The sequence below is a fragment of the Cyprinodon variegatus genome, unplaced genomic scaffold, assembly GCF_000732505.1.
Source record: "Cyprinodon variegatus isolate N-32 unplaced genomic scaffold, C_variegatus-1.0 Scaffold104, whole genome shotgun sequence".
In the NCBI taxonomy this organism is placed as follows: domain Eukaryota; kingdom Metazoa; phylum Chordata; class Actinopteri; order Cyprinodontiformes; family Cyprinodontidae; genus Cyprinodon; species Cyprinodon variegatus.
In genome coordinates, this window is record NW_015150557.1 from 589,776 (window position 1) to 605,029 (window position 15,254).

Genomic DNA, 15,254 nt, shown 5'->3' on the forward strand with positions numbered 1-15,254 from the left:
GTTTTTTATCTTAAGCCTGCTTTAGCCTTTTGCTCCTTGACTTTTCACTGATTCATTTACATGGAATAACTGGTTAATTTCTTCATATTGAAATTAAATTACAAACAAGTATAAGCTGTTTTATTTGCCAGTTATGTGACTTTTGACAGGAGTTGTTCAAACCAAATGTTTTTTGTTTATATCAGAATAAAAGGGAATAATTCATAAGGTTGCCTGTGTCACCCCATCACATAAAATCCTAATAAAATGCATTCTTGTTGTACAGTGACAAAATGTTCAAAAATTCTGATTAGTCTTGTAAAGTATAATATGAATGTCTTACAAACATGTTCACCAAGAATTTTCTCTCTAGTTGTTCTGATCTGTGGCACAGTAGAAAATATGTGCTAGACCTGTGCAAAGTCAACTGACATCACGTTCTCACTTGCCACTTGTCTGGAAAATCTTTGCACTATTTTAGTTTGAGAGATGCATGTCATGTGTGAAAATGACCTTCCTGTCACCGTTCCAGGTCCACATTTCCTACACTGTATATTTTAAAAGGAATATCTGACAAGTTAAGAGTCGGCCTACATGGATGTAGGAAATAAAAAAGATTTTCAACCTGTTCACCTGTGACTCAGACATGATATATATGTAGTCTCCTCTTTAAGTAACTTGACTTTATTTTGACAGCTGCATAAAGTATTGTACAACTTGCTGAGGAGAGCTCATGTAATAGTCACATTAAAAGTGACAACATTAAAGGCAATTTATCAGCCCTAAAAGCAAGAAACTTCCTCTTGTCATTTGTCAAATTCTGAAATGAAAAAAAAAAGAAAAAGCAAAAACAAAGTGCCTTTTCTGTTATGTCTTATTAGTATTTTCCATCTTTCTCTAGCTGTAACAAAAAGCATACCAGATGGCAACCATGATGTGCTGCCATATACAAACAAAAAAAGATATTTACATACACTGTGGAGGGAAAAGGGTTTTTTCACCATGGTCTGACATTTTATCAGACTTAACATCTCCTGTTTTAATCTGAAATTACCAACATTATGGTTATCTATTAAATTCCTAAATAATTGGAAAGCTATTTTTTTAAATACTTTCTTGTAATTCAAGGGTTACACGCCAAAATTATTTTGAGATCAAACAAGCCCAGATAAAAAAATTTTAATGAAAGGATTTTGTTATGTTTGATCAATTTACAGTTATGTAAGTTGTATTTCTGGGAAATCTGTAGAGACAACATCTCAAACACTTTGCTTCTTTGTAACCTTGAAAAAAACAAAATAGCTGAACCCGGTAAGAGGGTTTCCCTATTAACAGTCCCATACCATCACAGACTGAAAACTACTCAAAAAGGAAGAAGCCATTAGTCCGAAGGAAAGTTTAAAAGCCTGTTTAAATTTTACCAATGCACTTAGGAACAAAACTAAAATTTTAGAGTCCTGTTTGATCCAATGAAACCAAAACTTCTTTATTAACATTTTTATGTCTGATAGAAAAAAGGCAGAAGCCTGTGAGTCTGAGAGTAACCTCACAGCATTGAAGTAGGGCATTGGCAGCATTATGTTGTGTGGGTGTTCGACTGTTGGAAGGATTGATGCATTTCATAAAATCTGAGGCATCATGAGGAGAGATTATTATGTGGAAACAATAAAGGAACATCAATAGACATCAGCCATGAAGGTACAGTAAGGGTTCAGCATAAATGGGTCTTCCAAGTTTGAAATGAACCTCACTTTACCTCGAAATTAGTTACAAGTGGTTCAAGAGCAGCAGATTTAAATTCATTTACATAGAACATTTGTTGGCAGAGCTAAAAAAGGCATATGTAAACAAAACAAAAAAAACAGATTAATTTACACCAGATTTGACATAAGGAATGGAACAAATCCCAGCCGCTGTGAGAAGCTAGTGAAGTGGCATGCTTCTGTTTACACTTTGGCATTTCAGGTACATAAAAAGCAATAATGTTTCAGTCTATATTATTCCATTTAGTAAGTAGAATTTTTTTTTTTTATTCCACCCAACCAAAACTTATATTTTATGATGATTTAATTTGAAAGTGATAGAAACACTTCAGTTGTCTTATTATACAGTCTACGGAACAGAATCTGGTTTCCGTTGTGTTACTGAGTTAAAAGAATTCAATTTGTTAATCATCAAAATCATTCATATTGCATATTTTGTGTTGTAAAGAAACCTCTCAGTAGGCCACAGTGTTTTCGAACAATGCTCAACTTTGAAGGCAGAATGTAAATATTTCATTCATAGAAGCAATTTTCTGAAGGAGCAAAATAAATCCTGCAGTGCTGCTGCTCAAAACGCATCATTAATTTATAGGTCTGAAACCCTACCAATGCTTGCACTGTCTTATCTTATACCTTTTTTAGAGTTGTGCACATCTTAAGAGCACTTTATAAAGTTCCCCGTCTGGATATCACTTCAGATGCTAGATCATCCTTCTGTTCTTGCTAAGGGAGAAAGTACAAGGGGAGAGAAAATAGCAGAACAAGGAAGACACAAACTATTATATAAATTCTTGGTATTCCTTTGGCTGACATACTGCTAACGACCTGTTTCCTACTGTTATAATTCAGGGTGCATATTTTTACCTATCTGAAAAGACATCTAAAACAGCCTGTTTATGCTATAACTACTAAAATTGAGAAAGTTATACAGGATTTGTATTTTTCTCCACCACTATTACTAGACTTTACTTCTGTTCCCTTTGGATGGATACATTTATTTTCCCCATCAACTCAGATCAGGTTTTTCTTCATTTTTTCTCTTTTTTCTGTTTGGCAAAGTGAAAAACACATGCTTAACCCCTGTTTCTCTGCATTCAACAGTGATGCAGAGGACTGGTTCTGCGAGTGCCCTCCACTTTACACAGGCCGGCTGTGCCAGCTCTCCGCCTGCGAGCGTGGACCCTGTCGCCATGGAGCCACATGCATTCCTAAGTCGCAGTTGGAGGTGGTTTGTCTTTGCCCCTTTGGACGACAGGGGTTACTCTGCGACCAAAGTAGGTGATAAACATGGAATAGGTTTTCTCAGTGCAGAGTGGTTAGAGCAGATACTAATTCATTAAGAGTTGGGTCTGCAGACAGTTGGTGGATGAAAGCCTTTAGCAGTTGGTATAATCAGAGTCTGTTGTTGAATAAAACGCATTAATGAAACTGAAATCTGCTGAAAAGGCAGAAATGCCTCCTCCAGCAGAGGAGTCAAACTCATGGCTGCTATAGTGAATATTTTAAAAGCCTATTTAAAGTTTTTTCTATCTATTTTCTGTAACTGCATCTCCAGTGTAAGACTTTTTTTGTGTGTATGTGCTTGTGTATGGCTGATTCAAAATATGTAGAGCTTGGAAACATAATTCTTAAGGTGTCCTGCAGTATTATCGTGCCAGGGTTTATTGGCTAATAAATAACCATGTTCACTTTTTACTCTTTCATACTTCATGTGCCATTTTACCCCCCAGCCCCCGACCTAGAATCAGTGGCATAAAAAGCTGTGGGTTTCACAGGTCGTGACACACTGAAACAAAAGGTTTTGCTTGACTAGACTGACTGTAGCAACAGCGGGGTGCTTGGCATATAAGTTGCTCAGCCATGCCCCAGCCCCCGTCAGGATCTCAGCACCCATTTGCCAAACACAGAAACCTAACCTTCTATTTTCACAAAAAATACATGGCTGACATTTGGATTTTAATCCTGAAACATCAGATTAGATCAAAGTCAAAAAGTGATCACTCCCTCTCGTGCCCCCCTGGGTCTTTTTCTGTTCTTGAAACTTTGCACTACTTCTTCTCGTGTGACGCCTTTGCAAAATAGCATCAGTTATTACATGGGTGCCTGGCGTCTTTTTTTCTACTCTCTCATTCCAAAGAAAGCTTACATGTTTAATCTGCAACACACATGAAAAAGTATTTCTTTTTTAATGAAGCAGTTTTATTTTTATTTCCTTAATGAAATCATTAATTAAAAATTAAATTTGGTACTATATACAATCAGGAAAAGAAAAATTAGAAGAGAAAAAATAGATGGGAGAATGACTCAAAGAAGGTTATTATAAAACATTTGACAGTGTTTAGTACCAGAATTACTAGCACTATTAGTACTTTATAAGAAAGTATTTGAATATACAAGCAGCCAGGAGGTCTTTGCAACTTTGGAGGATCTGCAGAGAGCCCCTTCTCAGGTGTCAGCATCAGTCAACAAGGTAATTACTAGTTATTTACTCTCATATCCTACCTCCATAATGTCCAGTTCTCAGTCGGACATAAGGGATGAATGGAACAGAGCAGGCAAGAAGAAAGTAAGTTCCATAGATAAACTCAAGCCTTTTGCCCTGCATGCAAATTCTTAGTAAAAACACTAATGCCAAAGATTATTCTGATGACACAGTTCCCTCTTGAACAACTGTCCATACAGCAATAACCTGTTAAAGGTATAGTGGAGGATATTCTTTTTCCGGCTGGAATCAAAATAAGTGGTACTCCAAGCTGGAGGGTCCTACTAGTAGGGAGTTTTGGCCCTGTGGGTTAGAGCAGTGCGCTTGTGCTCTGAGAAGATAGCAAGTACCTGGTTTGATCCCCATAGCCAGCACTCTGGGTCCCTGAGCAAGACCCTTAGCCTCACATTCCCCGTTTGCTGCACAGTGGCAGACCACTGCTCCCCAAGTGAATGGGTTAAATGCAGAGAGTTAATTTCTCCATTGTGAGATCCATTAAGTTTAATTTCTTTTTTTTCCTATTTCTAATTGTCAATCATTCTTGTGATAAGTTTACGTAACCCCTCCCTACGTGCTTTTCCCCAAGTAGCTATCTTACAGGTGAGTCTGACATAGTGGAAAACTTGCAAATCTTCTTTTGGAAAGTCAGCTTGTGTGAGCAACGCAAACAGCAACTTTTAAACGGAGCGTGGAGAAATGAGGAGAAATGGGCTTGTGCATGCACTCACACGTGTTTATTAGGGGTCCCCTCTCAGGAGCAGGTACAGGGTTGTGCATCTGCTTTTCTTTTTAAGTGGAGAGGGCGGGTCTTTTCAAAAATTAGCAAAATCCTCCACTATACCTTTAACCTGGCACACTAGATGAATAATGTGCAGAATTCAATTTAGGTCTACACTTTATTTATTTGGGACTGCTTCAATTGAAAAGAGGGCCTTTCAGCAGCTTCCGACTTTCATTGTCGTTGTGTCCTTGGGCAAGACACTTCACCTGCATTGTCTACTGATGGTGGTCAGAGGGCCCGGTGGCGCCAGTGTACGGCAGCCTCGCTTCTGTCAGTAAACCCCAGGGCAGCTGTGGCTACAATGTAGCTTGCCACCATCAGTGTGTGAGTGTGTGCGTGAATGGGTGAATGAATGTAGTGTAAAGCGCTTTGGTCAAGTCTCCTAACTTGAATAAAGGCGCTATATAAGTACATGCCATTTACCATTTACCACTTCTTTCATGCTGATTGGGCAAAGCAAAACTTGGTACCTAGCAAAGTTTTTTTGGCCAACCAAAGTAGGAAATGAAACAGCAGAAGATGCCATGAAAAACCATTATAACTTGTGCTTTTACAATCTTTCTGTTTGACTTTTAAAGATGAAATAGTAGATTCTGACCAGCAGCAGCTACATGTATGTAGCTACTCCTCTGTAACCATTTTTACTTTGGTTCAGCTGTGGGATCAACAATTCTTGCTTTCATAATACTATGACATATATATGTCATAATATTGCAATTTGATTGGCTGACCTGTTTTGGATTATACTCAGCTACTTTCAAATTAAGCTATACAAGATGGATACTCAAGTGTCTTTAGGCTAAAAAAAACTGCTAAAATTTAGCTTGCAGGCAAAGTTACTGTCTTGTGGGGATGCTTATCTATTTATTTATGTTGTTCTATTACATACAATACCTTTATGATACACTAGACATTGCAATAAAGTGACGTTTAAGGGAAGTTAATTATTTTGCAAGGCGTGGAATCGAATATTACAAAATAAAAGCCCCAAAAAATCCTTCTTTAATTTTAAATCTTTCTACTAAGGAGAAACTGATGCTATGGAAAAAACAGCAAAAATTATTTCAAGTAAAAAAGGGGATTTGACATGACATACACATAGATCCCCACAGAGTCAAAAAAACAAAGCAGATAGCTGTCAGAGAAAAGTAAACATACAATAAGGTTGTGTCACAAAAATATATATTTTCTTGTCTTGTTTGATCCATTTATTTATTTTGACAATTTGGATTCTACCAAAAGCAGAAACTCAGGGACGAGTCTGTAAAGTATTAAAGCCTTGTCCGTTATAGCTAAATGTCAATGATCATTAAAAAAATGCGTGGCTGTTTTTTATTTATTTATGCATGCAAAGCTCCTACAGCCTTTGCAAAATTAAAGAACGCTGGATAATAATTTTGAATGATTATTATGTATACAGGAGATTTTCATTTCAGTTTGTTGGCTTGATTTTCATGTTTGTCTGAATGTTCACTTTTACAGATCTTTTCATATTTTCCATTTTACTTCAACTGCTTTTTCTTAATGATAATTCAAAGCACAGAGAATTTGTGGCCAGAGCATTTTATCAAATTTTGATAACCATATTTATAGCCTTTTGAAAGCTTTATTTTTCAGACTTCCTCAGTAACTTTAAAAGGTTTATGTATGCTTGTTGTTGCCACAAAAGGGATTTATCACCCCAGGAGTTATTAGAAGCTCATAATACTGAATTATTACATTTTCCTTGGAAGGAGTTTAGGTCAGTTCCTGTCTGCCATGTTCTGAATCACATCCACACATTAAAAATACAACTGCTGTGCATCAGAATTGAGCAATGCTAATATGTTATTGGAATTTTGCTTCAGGGGGTTGCAGTGTTTCACCTCTTTTACCTCGTAGATCAACAAATTATGTATTCTGCCCATGCTTGGCTAAACTTGTTTATTTTACACAGTCCATTAACAAATGCTCCAGTTTGGCTAAAGTTATAGAAGCATCAGCAAAACAGATTAGTATTGATTTAGTGTGTTTTTAACCTTTTACAATAAAAAAAAAATGTGTTTTATGTATGAGAAGTGATGCATAGTTGGAGCATCTCCGTGGCTGAGAAACAGATGCACAATGTGTGGAAGCAGCTTTATGTCAAAAGACATTTCAGTGCCTTGTGCTGTATGTCACTCTGTTTTATTTCTGCAGCTTCTGCCAGTTTTCACCGTATTACACAAATACACGGCAAAGTGGAAATAATATTTAATCCAGTCTGACTGGATGAAGCATTACAATCCACAGAAAGATGCATTTTTCTTCTGTGGTACAAAGACTGGGGCACTTTGTGGTGCATTTTGAAGCTCCTTTAACACAAGGTTTGGGTTTTAAAATAATGTATTATCTGGTGATTTTATGTAATAGATTGTGAATTAAAGGGAGAAAAAAGTTTTTTTATTTTATTGTTTCACACATAAAACATTGCTGCCTATTACACCTGCTTCACTCTGATACTGCTTAATAGAATCCAATTATGATTCCCTCATATTTAATAAGCACAGTCCAGTCAAGTGTTGTTTAATCTCAATATATTTTATATATTCAACTATTCTGTGGAAGAAAATGAACAAACAGCATCATGAAGGCCAAGAAACATAAGAGTCAAATCAGGCATACATTTACCTATCAGAGCACTATCAGCCCTTCATCTGGAAATAGAAAGCATTGCACAGCTATAGATCTATCAAGATGTATCTATCCACCTAAACTAACAAGCATGCAAGGACCATGGTTGATCAGAAGCTGCAGAGATCAATGGTTTGGGTAGGAAAATCTGTTCATGGTGTAAATATTAGTTTTTTTCCCCACAAATATGTCCTTTATGAAATACTGGGGCAACTGTGGAAACGGAGAAAGACGCCCACATATAATCCTCTTTGCCATTTGTCTGCTCTGCTAAGACAAAGATCTACTTATAAGCCAACATGCAAAATGCTAATTTTGTAGAGGTAAAAATAAATAAAAAACTAACAGCTTGAACAGACCATCCATTCCATTAAATAATGTGGTAGTGGCAGCATCATGTTGCAGTTTTGCTTTACCTAAGGAGAGGCAGAGGGAAGCAAAAATGTATATACATTGCTTTCACAAAAGAATGCACAAAAGAGGCTCCAGAATATTTTAAAAATTACACATATGAAATCTTTTTGTCCTTCAATGCATCTGAAGGAGAGGATGAAATTGTAAAAAAAAAAAAAGGGGGGGGGGGGGGAATCCACCTTTTCTGAAGCTTGCTTTAATGAGAAAAAAAATAATAATAAATTAACTGCATTTTAGAGGCTTTTTGCTTCTTGTTTTCTTTGCAAAAGCAATTTGCTACACGTCAGTCATTTTACACGGAAAAAAACAATAAACCTCAAATCCTGTCATCGTAAATTTAAAAACAAATCAAGTTTGATTAGAAATTCTTATTAGGCTGTGAAACATTGAGAAAACACCGTTTGTTTAGCTGCATATAAAGTGTTAATGTGTTACTAGTCTTGACTCATGAGTGCAAGGAACTTAATGGGAGAGATATCCATCAGCATCTGTATGATCTAATTAAGCACAGCCATGTATGGAGATAAAGAAACGCAATGACAATTCACTGAGGCAAACTGATCTAGCAGACAATAACTAGAGCTTTTGCAGCTTTATTAATAATTTAGGAGCCAAACTGAGCTGAGGGCAGTCGCAGAGGGGTGCTCTGAAGCACTCTTAGCCGTTGCCTGAGGCTGCAGAAGAACACGCAAGGAGCTTCCGCACAGAAAAGATGAGCCTTTTTATCTGTTCTGGGTTCCTCGTCTCTGTAAAGAGAACTGATGAAAAAGAAAAAAAATAATAAAACATGGCACAGTGTAATTTTGATTGAGCGTGAGCAACTTTACACTTAGTCCCATGTGTTAAATCAAATAGATGGGTGTGTTCAGATGAATTGCAGTGGGAAGCATTATTGAATCAAGCATGAATTCAGAGTGTGTAAACTGGAGATTGTAATTGAATATCATCTGGATTATTGTGCTACCCTAGTGAACACTGCGTATAAAATAAAGCCTGAATGCCAGAATCCCTCCTAAATAGCCACTGATGAAAATAGAATAGGAGTGAGGAGGTGGAAGTGTTTGAAAACAGGTCATCATCTAATAGCATCAGAAAAGAAAATTCATGTTCTTCAAACTAGGGTCTATAACATGGGGCAATAGTGCCATCTTTTGGTGAACCATGACGCAGCCAATGAATCAGATCTGAATTTACTACTCCAACAGAGAAAACCTCACAGCAGCTGCTGAGATTTGTTGCTTATTTTCTCTCTGTCTCTTTTCTTCTCAGCCATAAATGTAACTCGTGCCAGATTCAGTGGAACTGATGAGTTTGGCTACACATCTTTTGTGGCCTTCACTTCCATCCCAAGCCTCACCTTCTTCTATGAGTTCAAGCTGAGGTTCACGCTTGGAAATAATTCATCTGCTGTCAGAGACAACCTGATCCTGTTTGCTGGACAGAAAGGACAAGGTGAGCTGAACCCTGACACCCACAGAGATTATTAAAAGGTTTCATAGCAGCAGGTGAAGATAGAAAAAGATAGAGGAATGATGCCTTTTGAGTCCTCTAGCTAAATTGAGGGTTTTGTGCGAACTGTTAGAGCCATTTTTGTCAAATGCTGTGTATGGTAATATACTAAATAAGGGATTTTTACCCTCGTCTGAAATGCTCTAATCAAAGAGACTTCCCTGAGGGCTTTTTTTCCTGATAGACTCTGAAACAACATTGATGATCTTTTTCACAGTCCAACAATTCTATGATTTCCAGCTGGTGTTTTATTGTTTCTGACATGCGTGGGGAAAGTTAGCGTCACATGAATAAAATGAACATGTGAACAAATCAACCTGGAAGTTTTAATGTTAATAAAGTCCGACACGCTTTGAGGTGAGATGCTGTTGGCAGCTTTCACGTTAAATTAGTTTTTCTCCACAGTGGGGTCAGATTTGGTTGCTCGTAGCTGCTGTGCCATTGTCAGCAGCATATTTCATCTTAAATGAAAAGAGGAATTAAAAAACAGATCTCTACACTTGTTTTCTCATGAGAGATCAGTCCATCAAGGTGGAGGCAAAACAACAGAAGAACAGCTCAGATAATGAAACACTCGTGAGAGTGTGATGCAACTACCTAGAACGAAGGCCCAACATAAGAATAGATTTAATGTGATTATTTCACTGAAATAACTGCTTAATGAAGCGGCATCTATTGTGAGCCTCATCAGGAAATGTCGTAGCACATATTATTTGATGTGTGCTTAAGTAAAACGCATCCTTAGATAAAAATCTATGATTTCATGTGAGTACATCAAGAACATTAACAGAATTAAGAAGTTAAATCACCAGAGCCCCAACAATTTTTATAAAATAAATGTAATTGGTGCTTATATATATATATATATATATATATATATATATGATGACAGTGTTTACATGCTTATTGATCCTTCCAACTCTGAAAATGGCTACAAGAAAACTGAGATGAAACTAAATTGCCCCACATGCACTGTTTTACATTTAGATCCCTTGGGAACAGTTACAAACAAGGCTAAATAAAGATCAAGGTTTATGACATGCAGTTTATTTTACAATCACTGTTATGTGTGTCAAACAGCCGATTATTTCCTATTTCCGTAAATGCAAAAAATTCAATGTATTTTGTGACATATGTTAGTTTATATTTTTGGTCACTACTAATAGCCTCTGTTTCCATGTATTTTCAGGCAGCGATGGTGATGACTTCCTCGTTTTAGGACTACGAAGTGGAAGAATTGTCCACAGGTTTAACCTTGGATCAGGAATAGCAACCTTAGTCAGTGATCGACTCAACAACGAGACCACTATCCACAGTGTTACTTTTGGAAGATTCAAAAGAACAGGCTGGCTGAAGGTTATTTAATGCTTTATGCTGTTTTTTTTTTTTTTTACATCTGTTTCCTTCGTTCAATTTGGAGTGAGATTCAGTTTCACTAAAAAGAAGTTATTTATAAAGTAATGTCAGGATAAAAAGAAGAAAATAGAATATTTCCTTCCCAGCCTGAATGAAGCAAAGGCAGAAAAATGAAGTCTTCGTTTCTCAATTACAACTTTCACACTGAAGAGGAATTTTCATTGTAATCTGTAAGGTTTTGGGTATTGTGTGTTTAGTGATCAAGAAAGCCCCAATAAATGGATTCCACTGCATGGCTAATTGCCATCTGCAGCCAAATATAAAACATATATAACTAGATTAGCACTTGTTCCCTTTTCTCGTGTTTTTGTCTTTAGTAAAATACCTCCGGACTTTTTTAGTCCTATACTGATGCTGTCATAGTCACTGCTGCCAACCTCTGGTTTAGTGGGGAATTGCTTGTTCCATCAAATCCCCCAATCTCCCGATGTTAGAGAATCTTAAAAAAAAAAAAAAAAAAAAAAAAATCCTGTATCCAGATTATGATCTGGATCAATGTGAGAGATTGTTCCTTGGTAAGAGGGACATATCTTATAAAAATCTGTCCATAACTTTTCAAATTATCCTGCATACAGGGAGACACACACAACCTCTCATTAAAACATCTACCACCCTTTCCTAAACTTAAAACATGATTTTCATCATACTTTAAGTTTAGCATCTAAATCATTTTGAGTGTGAAAATATTTTCCTTTGTTAAAGAAAATATTCTCACACTTAAAATGATTAAGATTAATGCTCTGTGTTTTCATGTAAAGCATTCTTTTTCTTCTTAGAAGTCCATTTACTTCTTTAGCCAGGTAAAACAGGATGTTTGCATCATCTGAATTCAGATGGAAATTCTGCAGGCAGTGTGTTTTTTTTATTTTTTAAACTAGGTTTTAGATCCCTGGTGACTCAGTGGCCTATAAAAGCCTGTTTAGAAGCAAAAACCTGGGAGGGCAGCTATTAAGTGGACATAGACTGAATAACTCAGCGATAAATCTGTGATCGCACATTTCGTCAGGTTCAGCAGATTGTGAAATTGTCCTCCCACTCCTGACGCCTACAGATGCAAGACTCCAGCTTGAATATTGATGTCTTACTACATGTCTTCCTCAGGTTGATGGGCAGCGGAACAGAACAGGATATTCTCCTGGACCTTTGGTGGGCCTCAATGTTTTCAACCAGCTCTTTGTAGGTGGATATAATGAGTTCACCCCTGAACTGCTGCCACTTGGCTCCAGATTCCGTCAAGGCTTTCAAGGTAAGACTTCAATGGCTTTATTACAGCCCAAAACGGCTATCTGCAGACGGAGTGCAGGGGTTTGGACTTTCTCCCAGGATCTCTGTCTTTGTGCAAGCAGAGGGAAGGTCTGTAATGAAAAGGGAATTACAGGCCAGAACAGAGCTTTGAGGTTGATTGTATCTGCACTCTGTAATTGCTTCACACCCCGTACAGTGTGTTGTGGTTAAATTCATTCCACTGCTGATAAGTCACTTGAACAAGAGCACTATCCAAATAATCTTTTGTCAACACCAACGTCATTTAGGCTCATTCCCTAGTGACCCTGTGTGAGAAATGATTTTGGAGGATATTCATTGTGCCTGCTAATGTGCAGAGCTCTACTGCAAAAATTGCCACAAGTGTAATGATGACAGCTGCTATGAATACCACTATAACCATATTTGGCAATCTCTGCACCATAGCAATGAAGCTTGCTATATAAAAAGTAACATCTGAGTGGAACAAAAGCTTTTTATTCATACGGGACTAAATTCCCCTAAATGTATTTTCCTTTATAATCTAGAAGTGTTTTCAACATTTTCCAGATAAAGCTGCAGAAATAAAATCAGCCAAACTAAAACATTGCTCCTTTCCTGCTGCATTAACTGTGTCACTATCGCCTGCTGGAGAGCACTACCTGAACAGGGCCACACCGGTGGAACCGTAACCTTTCTACTCAGGATGTAATGAGAACTCATGAGCGTCTAATCAGATCTGTGTGACCTTCCTCGAGCCCTAATCATGATGGCTGGCACTGAACACACTGATAATGCACTTCAGTCCCAGTTATCAACAGATCCACACTCCCCTGGTGGAAAAGTGAATGAGGATGCTGTCTGACTGCTACAGCAGGGGATAAAAAGTCCCTTAGTTTGATTTAATGAAATAAAAAAAAGAGAGAAAGAAGTGTATAAAAACAGAAAATAAGTAGATTTTCATTTTTTTACTTAAAGGTAAGGCCAATTCACCACAATTCAGTACATAAACAATTCAAAGTGCTATGCATGAATTAAAATACAATGGTTTTCAAAAGTCTTCATACCTCTAGAAAATACTTACATTTTGTGACATTATAAAAGCACATTTAGCTATATTTTCCTTTAAGAAATTGTTAAATTACCTTTTTTTTTTCTTTTCGTTGTTTTTGTTCAATGTATCTTTCATCTTTGTATTGTATCTTGATATGCCTTGAGAGCAACAAAATGGAAAAGTAAAACCTGAAAAAGCAAGGATGGTCTGAACAGCATTTAAGTTGTGTATAGTTAGGAAGTAGGAGGAAAGTAATGCATGCTTACAGAAATTATATAAAAGCATGGCACAAACTTTTATTCAGCCGACAGGAGTCTGTAGTTTTGTTGAACCACTTTTCAATGCTATTCTACTTGCGAGTCCTTTTCAAACATGCATCTAACAGCCTTTTAAATCTAGAAAAACTGAAAATATTATTTCATTCTTTTCAGAATAGTTCAAGTTCACTTGAATTGTATGTTAAGCAATTCTTGCTGCAAATTCTTAGTTGGAGTTGGTTCTGTAATGAATAAATAATTTCTTAAAAACAACATACTTCCAATCTAAACATGCCCATTGTTGCTTTGTCTGTATGTTTAAGGTTGTGAGTTTTAAAATGTTCCAGCATTAAACTTTCCCCCAGAGTTACCCTGCAGTTACTTTATCTCCGCACATGAACTAACCAGCTTCTCTGTCTTGTTGAAAAACAGCATGTAGACCTAAATATTTCATTTTGGTTTCATATGAGGGGAGCTCATTCTTTCACATGTTTGCTGTGTCCTTTAGATGACTTGTGGCAAACTGTAAACAGGACTAGGCTTAGCTTTCAATATTTATTTTTTCACTATTCTATAAAGGCCAGTTTGTGGAGTGTTAACAGCATCTTGAACCTGGGACAGCATAGTAATATGGTTTGTAAAAGCTTGGGACATTTTTTTTATATTTTTTTCATGATTAAACTTCCACGCAACTTTAATCCTGATCTACCTGATGCATTCATTGATCTTAATTATGCTGTTTTTTTCACTATTGACCTGTAACAAACTTCTTAGGCCTAACAAAACACACCCACATTTGTACTAAGATTAATTTATGGACCGTCTGTTTTTACCAGTCACTGTTGTAGGCGTTTGGTTGTACAGTTTTTCTCAAGGTTTCAAAGGACAGAATACTAAGTCAAGCAGTATTCATGCCAAAATGTTCAGATATTTATTTATAAATATTTTTAAACCATTTATAATTTACCTTCTACTTCAGACCAATATGTGCTAATTTCCTTTGGTCAATCAGATAACACTTTATTAGTTACAAAGAAATTTTGGCAAATGTTATAGTATACATCTGTATATGTAATGCAACAAAATTCAAATTATGTTAAGGCTTTACAAACAGGCTGTGTTACTCTTACTACCGGTAACTCCTCAAGTTTACTGGTTCCCCTGAATGAACTGATGTGCACACTGCCTAATCAAAGCACACCATCTTTTCCAATCTTCCTCATGAATTTTGCTTTTTAGGGCTGTGTGTGTTTGCATGACAACTACTAGAATCCGCCAAGTAGACAGCATCATGCCATGAATATTCATGGTTGGGCATGACATTTCCCCTGCATCCTTTTTATGCCAATGACTAATGCAGCTGAGAGTAGAGTCTGCATGGGCAGATGACTGTAAGGGTCGAGTTTGGCCCTTTTTATTTATAGAAGGCTCTGAGCGCTAGAGGTGCAGGCCAAAGCAAATATTTCCTTGGTAAAATTGAATTATAATAACAGAAAGCAATGTTGTGATGGAGAGGCTTGATAACAGTTGGAGTAGGTCCCTTTTGTGAAGAATTAAATTTAAAAGTTGACCCCTTATTTAACTGGATGGATCAAAGCTTGTGACATATCTTCAAATGTGTAAGAAAAGAAAAGATACTCCCACATTTGAATAGATAGATAGATAGATAGATAGATAGATAGATAGATAGATAGATAGATAGATA

At 36.8% G+C, this 15,254-nt stretch overlaps 1 protein-coding gene across 1 annotated transcript in view; it reads left to right on the forward strand.

Annotated features, from left to right (window-relative positions):
- The window catches only part of eys (eyes shut homolog (Drosophila)), a 133,856-nt gene extending 121,499 nt beyond the window's left edge, over positions 1-12,357 (forward strand). Inside the window, exons 21-25 of the mRNA XM_015374485.1 lie at positions 2,844-3,016; positions 9,341-9,523; positions 10,770-10,936; positions 12,098-12,242; positions 12,320-12,357. Of these exons, the coding sequence (XP_015229971.1) occupies positions 2,844-3,016; positions 9,341-9,523; positions 10,770-10,936; positions 12,098-12,242; positions 12,320-12,357 (706 nt within the window). The remainder of the gene's footprint in view (positions 1-2,843; positions 3,017-9,340; positions 9,524-10,769; positions 10,937-12,097; positions 12,243-12,319) is intronic.
- The last annotated feature ends 2,897 nt before the right edge of the window (positions 12,358-15,254 follow it).